The following is a 10,790-nucleotide window of genomic DNA, read 5'->3' as shown; positions in this document are numbered from 1 at the left end:
CATGTCCTCCCTCAGGCGTCTCTTTTCTAGGCTGAAGAGGCCCAAACGCCGTAGCCTTTCCTCATAAGGAAGGTGCCCCAGCCCTGTAATCATCTTAGTCGCTCTCTTTTGCACCTTTTCCATTTCCACTATGTCTTTTTTGAGGTGCGGCGACCAGAACTGGACACAATACTCCAGGTGTGGCCTTACCATAGATTTGTACAACGGCATTATAATACTAGCCATTTTGTTCTCAATACACTTCCTAATGATCCCAAGCATAGAATTGGCCTTCTTCACTGCCGCCGCACATTGGGTCGACACTTTCATCGACCTGTCCACCACCACCCCAAGATCTCTCTCCTGATCTGTCACAGACAGCTCAGAACCCATCAGCCTATATCTAAAGTTTTGATTTTTTGCCCCAATGTGCATGAATTTACACTTACTGACATTGAAGTGCATCTGCCATTTTGCTGCCCATTCTGCCAGTCTGGAGAGATCCTTCTGGAGCTTCTCACAATCACTTCTGGTCTTCACCACTCGGAAAAGTTTGGTGTCGTCTGCAAACGTAGCCACTTCACTGCTCAATCCTGTCTCCAGGTCATAGATGAAGAGGTTGAAAAGCACCGGTCCCAGGACAGATCCTTGGGGCACACCGCTTCTCACCTCTCTCCATTGTGAAAATTGCCCGTTGACACCCACTCTCTGCTTCCTGGCCTCCAACCAGTTCTCAATCCATGAGAGGACCTGTCCTCTAATTCCCTGACTGTGGAGTTTTTTCAGTAGCCTTTGGTGAGGGACCGTGTCAAATAGACCGTTCAGGTATCTGTCTATGAACTTGCAGGCTGTTCCACCCTGACAGCTATCACCAGCAATGTTCCCCTGCATTGCACCAAGGAGTCCTCTGCAACTATTCCCAGCCCCCCATGATAGGATGCAGCGTGTGCATCCTTGGCATGGGTACATTGGTAAGGGGGGTTTGGATAGGATTTGGGTCTCAAATGAGGGACTTACATTCCCCTTTATAGCCCCTTGGCTCCTCTGAATTACTACATTATTCTGCTTAAGACAAAGATCTCTCTCTCCTCCACCCTCCCAACCTTTCCTGTGCACTTCCCACTCCCTTCTCCTTCCACAAGGATGCGTTTGTGGTCCACAACCCCTCCATGGCTTCAGACCTGGGACCCCTGCTGCAAGCCACAGCAGCAGCAATTTAAAGAACTGACCTATTTTTTTGTCATTTATTTGTTCTTATTTCCCTCCAGTGTAAAGAACCCGAGTCTGTGACTCGGATTCGAGTCACGAAAATGTGTGATTTGGGGTGACTTGGCGACTCGTGAGTCATGAGCATGGAGGACTCTGAAAAACACTTGAGTCAGTGCCCCCTGACTTGTGACTTGCATTTCATTCCAACGACTCGAGTCGCGCACCAACTGACATGGGCTGAGCTGCCTCCCTCTTGCGCGAGCTCCAGCAGAAGCTGCAGGGTATGCTATGGAACTCAAGAGATGGTCTGGGGGGTGGAGCGAAAGGGTTAACTTTTTTGTTTGTGCTCCCAAAAATTGGCAGGTCTTGTGGTGCTGCACCTGCTGTGCTTTCTGCAAAATGTCATAATTTTACCTGGGTTTTGCACAGAACCAGACACTGAGGTGACTCTGCTGGTCCTTCTCTGCATCCATTGGCCAAAGGATGCTCCTCTGTCTGCTGGGGGGCATTCACTGTCCAAAGGATGCTCCCCTGTCCGGTGGGGTGCCTGCCTGACAGGTGGGATGGAGGTGGGCACAGTGACTTCTGTCACCCACACATTGGCCAAGCCTGTCTGGGCAGAGTTCCCTGTTGTCCTCCTGCTGGATTTCCAGGTGATTTTGGTGTAGCACAACTTAGGAAGGGAAGGGGTTGGGTGTTCATGTTCTGCACTGCTCCCTGACAGGTGAGGTGGGGTGGGGACAGCAGGGGAACGTTTAAAGGGAATGCCAAGACATGCTTACAGCCCAGTGCAGCCCCATTTCCCTCTGCTGAGTTGCAGTGGGCATTTCCTCACTCTCTTACAGCAACTGTTACCCTGCACATGCTCAATCTCATCTGATCTTGGAAGCTAAGCAGGGTCAGGTCTGGTTAGTACTTGGATGGGATATTACAAGCCAAGATATTACAAGCTGGGAAAAACACATATATGCAACATTGTAGTAAGAAAAGTTTTAGTATTATCAGTTGGCAGGCTGAAATAGGCTTAGCTAGCTGGACACAGACACCTGCAGAGACGAGTTTAGAAAAAGAATACATTTAATTAGCAAGAACATTCTTGAGAGTTTGCCTGACATGTAATGTAATTTGCTTGAAGGTAAATACAGTGAAAGTTTGGCTTGTTTTATGTTAAAATATATGAAAATTCACAAGAAGCTGGCTGAAGCCTTAGTCAGCCACTTCTAGCAAGGATACATACCACTAAAGACCCCTTAAATGTACTCAGAGTAACTGGTCATAAACAGAATTAAGACATAGAGTGAAATTGTTAAAAGGACCTTGCTTAACAGAGGTTGGCAGAGAGCCCCACAGTGTTTTGCTGAGAACAGGAGAAGGAATGAAGGAGAGATAAGACAGGTGACTCAAGCAAGGCCATCCTAATCAGGAAGGGAGATGTATGCCAAGAAATAGGTCTGAAGTCTTGCCAAGAAGGCCAGTTCTGGATAAATTAAGGTTATAGCACACTCTACTGGTTCTTGAAAACTTTGTATTCAATATGTTTAATGGTTTAATTTTACCTTATTTGGAAACCTATAACTTGAAGCTCACCTATCAAGTGTCTCTAAGGCTATCTACAGCCTGTTAGCCCCATCTATGATGTCAAACTTCAGCTAATGGGAAGTTCAAATCTTCAAACCAATGACCCAAAATATTATAAAGGGTCTGGTTAAGACTGATACTCACTCTCAATGCTTTGGACCAGAGTCCCTTGCTAGCAAGGAAATAAAAGCTTGCAGACGATCACCCTTGACTACTGAGTCTTGCTTTTGAACCTTGCAACACCTTGCAACATCGTAACCATTTAAAAGTGGACACACTTGAATTGTCAGTCAGGATTGTTTCTCAGGAGGAAAACAGAAACCAAATCTCCATGGATCTGTAGAGGAAATGGCACAGCATGTCACTGACAGTGGGAAAGTGGCCTTGGGGAAGGACTGAGAAGGGACTCCTGCAAGGACTCCTGAGACCCCACTTTGGTTTGTGCCAGGTCTGGGTGTTCCTGCCTAGTGCTGCCCTGCAGTGGCTGCCCCTGGGGAAGGGCAAGCAGAGGGGATCCTGCAGGACCTGCGGTGGTGCCTGGAGGCAAGGCCAGCCCATCCAGGAGGCTGACTGAAGCAGTTACCCAGCAGATTGTGGTGGGGGCATTTCTGTTCTTCTGCTCGCCCCCATTGCCCCACCTTTTCTTTCTACTCCCTGAATTGGAAAGGAAGATGGGGAGGAAGTGTGGAGGGGTGGGAAGAGGTGAGCTAGAGGGTGGGAGGAGCAGAGGCTGACACATTCTGGGGTGGGGGAGGGGCATTTGGCATGCTAGCTCAGGAGGTCCCCCTGCCAAGGGGAGCATCAAGTGCACATTATATCAGCACACATATTTCTGGGTCAGACTGAATCCGTGCGCCTTTTGAACAGGACAACCTCCTGGTCCTGGAGGGGTGTGATACTGGGTGGTCCAAAGAAGGATGTGGGAGATCCCCAGCCCTGTCCTACCTTGTGCTCCTGGCAAGCCTCCTCCAGAAGAACCACCATGTGGCTTTCATACTCCCCCTCCTCTTACAGTTGCAAGCCGGGCAGCCCAATCCCAACTAGCGCTAGAACAGGCAGGCCGAATGTATCCAGCATGTTAGGTGCTGACTAGAGCTCAACGTGGGTAAGGTGATATGTTACTACCTCCCAGACTGCCCTCCCCCACCCAAAAATGCCCCCCCACCTTTGCTACACCCTCCTGTCACCCTCTCTCATGCCTCCTGCCGGCCTGCCTCTGTCAGCCCGAAGGATAAATGTCTGGCTGCACCTTCTGTGCTAGAAATCATGACCATTTAGGATTTGGGTTTTAGCAAATCCAGATTTCCCAATTGTTGTCTGCATTGCCTTTGGATGTTAACGTTTTATGTTTTATTCATCTTTTTCCTGTTTTTTCTAATTATTTTGATAAAACTTGTACATGAACAGTGGAGGTGGGTGTTTTTCCCCATCAGGAGGGAGAGCCGTTGCCTGTTCAGATTGTACCATGCAAGCATATGGGATGCTCTCACCTGTGCAGACTAGACTTCTCATTGGTATCTTTTTCTGTGTTCTTTTTTCATACGTCCCTCCTTAAGAAGCCATGAGAAGCAGCTTCTCTTGTTTTATTTTGCTCTCTGTTCCACCTGCAGTAGGAACCTCTGACCATTCAGATGATATGTCATCTTAGAAGCTGAGAGTCCATTTCTTTGGAAACCTTCACCAGCCTCTGCTCTTGTGCACATGCAGTTGATAACAGCAGCCTAGCTAAGTGGTGGACCAGTGGTTCCCAAACCAGATCCTGAGATGCAGCTCCCCAGGGAGCACCAAAGGCAGCCAGGGAGCCACAGAATCATCCCCTGAAGGTGCCCCTCCTCAAAGTCAGAATTCTCAGAAGAAGAGCTGGAGAAAGGTGGAGACTGTGGCATTGTCATTCCTTCTGGGCTCCTATCATTTTATGTTCACCTTTTTGGTGCAGTGGTTAGTGATAAAGGAGTCTTCACAATGCTGAATGATGGAAAAGTGAGTGGGAGGGAGATGACAGATTGAACGACTTCCCGTGACCCTCCTCCAGGAGGTGAGAGCAAAGTGCTTCTTCTTCCTATGTCCATGGGCTACAGGATTTTCTGGTTTGCAAAGGCAGGAGCATTTGAGCAAAATGTTGCTTTTGTGCCTGCTGTGGCACATTTTGATCTTCCTGCAGAAAGGAGAGGAGGCTGCAGTCAGGCAACTAAAGGGGGAGGCTCAAGACCGGGCCAGAGGAGCCCTCAGTTGTCCTCGATCATGTCACTTTGCTCCAGGCAGTGACGTAGCTGAGGGGGTGCAGGGGGTAGCTATTGCACTGGGAAACAAGCTTAGTCAGGGGGCAACAAGCTGAGTCAGACGTTAATGGGCAAAGTTGCGAAAACCTTGGCATGTATGAAGAATAATGTCATGTCATACATCATTGGAAAGGTAATTTAATGCAGAACACAATGAAGCAAACTGCACGGAAATATCTGTATTCTATCAGAAGTTATGTCCAAGAACCAGAAAATAAAAACATAACCACCTAATGCAGCATTTTTCAACTGGTGTGCCATGAGGGTGCCTCAGGTGTGCCGTGGGGCAGGAGGAGACAGGCAGCAGCCGAGCACACGTGGAAGCAGCTGCTTTGAGCCTCATGCTGCAGCAGCAGAAAAAGGAGCAACCAAATGAAGGGACTGGTCAAGGCTGCTTTGCTGCCACTGCTGAGCAAGACTAAGGCTGCAACCCGATCCTCACTTACATGGGAGTAAGCCCTGTTGACTATTATGCGGCTTATTTCTGAGTAGACACGCATGGGATTCGGCAGTGAGGTGGTTGTTAGGTTGTTGCCTGCCCTGCATGCTGATTGGGCAGCCAGAGAAGCCTGGTGAGCTCTGGGTGGGAGCTTGAAGTGAGTGAGAACAAGGGAGGCAGAAGCAGGTAAGAAGTGAGCAAGTCTGCTGAGGTCACCAACCAAGGGACTGGCTGGCTGAAGAGGGTCCTTGAAAGTCCCTTTTCCTTGCCTGCAACTTCCCAAAGTGACCCTCCCTGAGTTGCCTTCCCCATCAAGACACTTCTTGCCTGTTAGAGTTGGGCCACAATCCCTTCCACACTTACCAGGGAGTAAGTCCCATTGACTATAATGGGGCTTACATCTGAGTAGTCATGGTTAGGCTTGGGCTTTAGGTCACACTCTTTTTTTCTCAAATACACTAGTAGGCAATTGGTGCTTCTCTTCTCCGCACCCCATTTCCTCCCACAGACACATTCCCCCCAAACTCATAATCCCAGTTAACACCTCTCTTTCTTTCCCTCCCTTTACTCCTCCCCACCTCCCAAAGTTCCAGACTCACATTCTCTCTCTCTCTCTTCTCTGTCCCCTGTCAAATCCTGCACTTGTTCCAATCATGTCTCCTCCCTGCCCCTCACCCCACATTTCTCCACTATATGCTCAGCCTGACCTCTCTTTGCCAGCACTTTCTGGCATCACACTTGGGTAGCAATTTGTTCACCCTGCTTCAGAACAGTTTTCCTCCTTTCCAGAAACCAAACACACTCCAAGTTCTTGTGAATTTCTTTGTCATGTAATGATTTGATTCTGTTAATTAAAATTTATTGTAATGTAGTAATTTAATGTCACTAAAAAACTGGTAGTTGCCTTGATGACCATTTTAGTGCCTTGTTGGCCATTTTAGAGCTAAAAAGGTTGAAAGTGGCTGGTCTAACTGAACAAAATTTCAGTTAGGCCTATGTCGGCCTATGAGGCTGAGTGTTCTGAAAGCCAATGAGATGCTGTTATGATGCAGCAAGGATCCAATAAGGTGTTAATGTGAGTCAGCTCTCATTTCCATGTCTCATAATACACTTACACCTGCTGAGAGGTGGCTCTTAATCACTGCAGCCCCTTGAGCAAAAGTCAATCTCACAAATAAACCGAGCCAAAAAAACTGAGTTTTCTGTAACCCTTCAATCAATTGGGGGGGGGGGGATGAGGGGCTTACTGGGAATTGTCCTGAGGCAGCAGCAAAAAGCCCAAAAGAAAAAAAAAGAGCCATTTGTCTTCTTCTCCTGACAGGAAGGGAGATGAAGGTGCTGGTGGAACCTACAGGCTTTGTGCAGAGGATGGAGCTGAACTTCCCTGGCAGCAGCCCTCGCACAGACTGGGATTCCTTAAGCGCCTTCGTTTCCCTGCCTGTTTGGAGAAGAAGCTAAAATGGCTACATTGTTTTTTTGCTTTGTGTTGCTGCCTCAGAACATTCACAGGTAAGTAAAAGTGCTCCTTCCCCCCATCCCCGCGTCCTGCTTCTGCTCCCCCCACCTCACTCAGCAGCTACTCCCAGACTCTGTCCTGACCTCCCCACCTGCCCACAGCAAGACCTTCCTCAGGACTCATCTGAGCCCAGCCCTTTCTCCTCACAGACCCCACAGCAGACCCCACAGCCCACGTTCCCTCACCTCCCACAGTGACCTCCCACACTGAGCCCTGCATACGTCAACCTCTTTTCAGGGCCAGTTTAAGGCATAAATTCTACCACTTACACACATGTATAGACAGCACTTTCTTGTCAATCACTCTGGTTTGGTCTGGAAAGGAAAACCAGCAGAGCCTGAGAAGAAGATCCTGCGACTGCCTCAGGGAGAGAGTCTCAGGTGGGCTTCAACAGGCACCCAAAAGAAGGGGAGGAGGGTCTCTCCGCAGAAGGAGGCTCTTGTGTGAGTGTAGAGATGAACTCCTGTGTCAGCATCAGAAAAGGCCACCTGTCCCCAAGCACAGTCCAGAGTCACACGGATCCTCTGGAGCTCCTGGCTCAGGGACAGAGGAGTGCAAGCAGGGGGATTAAAAAATATGTACTGACCTTCCCACTTCCCCACAGCCCAGATCCCTTCCTCAGGATTAAGAAGATACCAGCCCTTTCTCCTCACAGACTTCCTGGCCACCCCCACAGCCCACCATCCCTCCCCTCCCACAGTGACCTCCCAGAAGTGTCTGCCTGCTGTGAAGCCCTCACGGCCCAGCACAAACTCCCAACAGTCAAATCTCTCAGGATTGTCGGGCAGAGCTTGACGTTTGTCTCCCCGTCTCACACTCTTGCAGTCCTTGGACAGGATGAGTCGGGGATTAGCCGTGTCTGGATCCAGAGTCACCCTTGCTGTTGGGTGGAGGGAGGGGAGGAAAGAGACAAGATCAGTTTGGAGACCATCATGAGGAAGTCAGCCTCAGAGAGACCTGTGGCAGCGAGAGGGTGGCCTAGAGCATGAGTGCTGACGCTCTAGCCCATGTGCCCCTATCCTCTCACTTCCTCAGAGAGGCCTCCAGCATCCCCAAACCTCAGCTGCCTCCTTCGTTCCTCCTTTTTATGTCCAAATTGGGAACGGAGGAGGAAGTCACATGGAAGTCATTTCTTCCGGGTCACGGGTGGGGGGGGGGCAGAAGAGGCTCCCTCAGCTGGGGTGGGAGAGGAGCCACCCTGCTCCCTCCTGGCCTCTGGAGCAGCTGCATTGCTAGGATATGGGGGGTGGGTAAGAGGAGCAGCAATTCTATGCTTGGGATCATTAGGAAAGTTATTGAGAACAAAATGGCTAATATTATAATGCCATTGTACAAATCGATGGTAAGGCCACACCTGGAGTATTGTGTCCAGTTCTGGTCGCCACATTTCAAAAAAGACATAGTGGAAATGGAAAAGGTGCAAAAGAGAGCGACTAAGATGATTACGGGGCTGGGGCACCTTCCTTATGAGGAAAGGCTACGGCGTTTGGGCCTCTTCAGCCTAGAAAAGAGCCGCCTGAGGGGGGACATGATTGAGACATACAAAATTATGCAGGGGATGGACAGAGTGGATAGGGAGATGCTCTTTACACTCTCACATAACACCAGAACCAGGGGACATCCACTAAAATTGAGTGTTGGGAGAGTTAGAACTGACAAAAGAAAATATTTCTTTACTCAGCATGTGGTTGGTCTGTGGAACTCCTTGCCACAGGATGTGGTGCTGGCGTCTAGCCTAGACGCCTTTAAAAGGGGATTGGACAAGTTTCTGGAGGAAAAATCCATTACAGGTTACAAGCCATGATGTGTATGTGCAACCTCCTTATTCTAGAAATGGGCTATGTCAGAATGCCAGATGCAAGGGAGGGCACCAGGATGCAGGTTTCTTGTTATCTGGTGTGCTCCCTGGGGCATTTGGTGAGCCGCTATGAGATACAGGAAGCTGGACTAGATGGGCCTATGGCCTGATCTAGTGCGGCTGTTCTTATGTTCTTATGTTCATTGCTGGGTGACGTAGGCTCAACCCACCCCTCTAGCGTCAGACTCCCACTCACCTGAGAGGTTCACTTCAACAGCGCTCACTCCATCCCCAGAGCGACTCACTGACATCGACGGCATGCCAAGCCCACTTCGGGGTACACCACTGATTCCTCTGCCCACTTCCTTTCAGCCCCTGCACCATGACAAGTCCTGTCCACCATCTGCATCCTTGCACATCATTCCTAATTACCTGGGAATTGCTCCATGACTCCCTCCAGAAGGGGTTTCACATCACGCAATCCCCTGATTCTGCAGGTGAGCTCAGGAGGAAAAGCCACAGGATTCTCAGACACTTCCTTCTTCTCAGACCTGATGTGGAGAAAAAAAAATCTGATCCCCAAATTCACCCAGTCAGAGGCATTCCTGGGGGTTCCGGCACCCAGGACAACACCTCCTTTTCCTCCCCCTGCCCTTGACCCAGAAGTAATGGCGGTGAAAAGAGGGGATTGCCTGATCAAGCGCTATGGGGTCGCTCAGCAACAGCGCCCAGGAGGTGCCACCCACTTCCCCACCTCCTGGAATGGCACTTGCTCCTGGGCACCACTTCTGAGCGGCCTCAAAGCGCTCCAATCAGGCAGCCTATGTGTCCCTCAGAAGGGGCCTGGAAGGGTCCTCAGAGCCTGAGAAATGGGAGGAGGTCGTGTCACTTCTTACCACCCTGAAGTTAACCCCCTTCCCTTGTGTTAAAGGGGAGAAGAGCAGAGGCAGTGCTTAGCTCCTGTCAGGTTGCACAGCTGAGCGATGCCAGCGCTCTCCTCCCCTTTAACGCAACAGGAGGGGAGGGGAGGGGGAGGACCTCACAGCTGCATCTGAGGGCCCTCTGTTTGCCTTTGACAAGAGAGGAGGGGCAGCCCTCAGAGCAGCTTGGAAACAATCAGAGAGTGGATGCGCTCCTGCAGCTACTTTTGGCGCAGCTCTTGGAGTATGGGGGTGTGTCACGTGGGGCGTGTCACAGCAGCGCCCCCCAGTGCAGTGCCTGAGGCCTTTGTCCCACTTGCCCCCCTCTAGGTACGCCACTGCATCCAATCTGGAATTCCTGACTGGAACAACAGGACAGCATGGAGGAGAAGAAAGGAGTAGAAATCCTGGAGACAGAAGCAGACACACTGGGGGTGGTTTGGGGAGGAGGTTTATCTAGTGATGGCAACAGGAATAGAGAATACAGCAGGTACACAAACACCTCAGGGCAACGTATCACTGAAGGAACACAGAGGTCTGGCAGCTCTGCTGCCTGTTCCAAAGAGACACAACAATGGAGGGTGGGGAGTCCTACACTCTCTCCCCAGAAGCCCCTGGAGAGCCCCTCAAGGTCTTCAATGATCTTCCTAGCATCAGGAAGCAACAAGGAAAATAGGTGGGATCTACGTACCTCTGGAAGGTTTTTCTAATATCCTGAAAAGAAAAGAAAGAGAACTCAGCACCTGCCACAAGGAAGACCCTAGACGGGGATGCTCTCTGGTCCTCCAATGTTCATTTGGCAGTGGTCTGTCTTGCACACTCCATTCAAGGACTAAGCTTGTAGCAGCTCTGTATGTTAGTGGATCCATCACATACGCCCCACCAGTATGTGGGGTTGGAGGGTGGTGAGAGATGATGGAAATGGGTGGGGGTAGGGGAGGCGGTGGGGTGAAGAGGGGGGTGGAAGGGGATGGTATTGGTGGCAGTGGCACCGCTGATATCTTATCCAGGCCTCTATCTCAAGCTCCAGCAAAATAGCTGGTACAAGTTGGAGAAGATCTGGCACTAGAGG

At 50.2% G+C, this 10,790-nt stretch overlaps 3 protein-coding genes across 3 annotated transcripts in view; 1 reads left to right on the top strand and 2 right to left on the bottom strand.

The window, feature by feature from the left end:
• The window catches only part of LOC136639120 (zinc finger protein RFP-like), a 573,475-nt gene that overhangs the window by 283,623 nt on the left and 279,062 nt on the right, over positions 1–10,790 (top strand). The gene's annotated exons all lie outside the window — the stretch shown is intronic.
• The window catches only part of LOC136640455 (zinc finger protein RFP-like), a 123,219-nt gene that overhangs the window by 72,438 nt on the left and 39,991 nt on the right, over positions 1–10,790 (bottom strand). The gene's annotated exons all lie outside the window — the stretch shown is intronic.
• Positions 7,194–10,790, bottom strand: part of LOC136640459 (tripartite motif-containing protein 10-like) — a 195,288-nt gene continuing 191,691 nt past the window's right edge. Inside the window, exons 5-7 of the mRNA XM_066615612.1 lie at positions 10,410–10,432; positions 9,231–9,349; positions 7,194–7,880 (exon numbers count right to left, since the gene is read on the bottom strand). Of these exons, the coding sequence (XP_066471709.1) occupies positions 7,363–7,880; positions 9,231–9,349; positions 10,410–10,432 (660 nt within the window). The 3' untranslated portion in view covers positions 7,194–7,362. The remainder of the gene's footprint in view (positions 7,881–9,230; positions 9,350–10,409; positions 10,433–10,790) is intronic.

Source organism: Tiliqua scincoides, chromosome 2 (assembly GCF_035046505.1).
Source record: "Tiliqua scincoides isolate rTilSci1 chromosome 2, rTilSci1.hap2, whole genome shotgun sequence".
In the NCBI taxonomy this organism is placed as follows: Eukaryota; Metazoa; Chordata; class Lepidosauria; order Squamata; family Scincidae; genus Tiliqua; species Tiliqua scincoides.
This window is presented reverse-complemented; position numbering and strand designations above follow the sequence as displayed.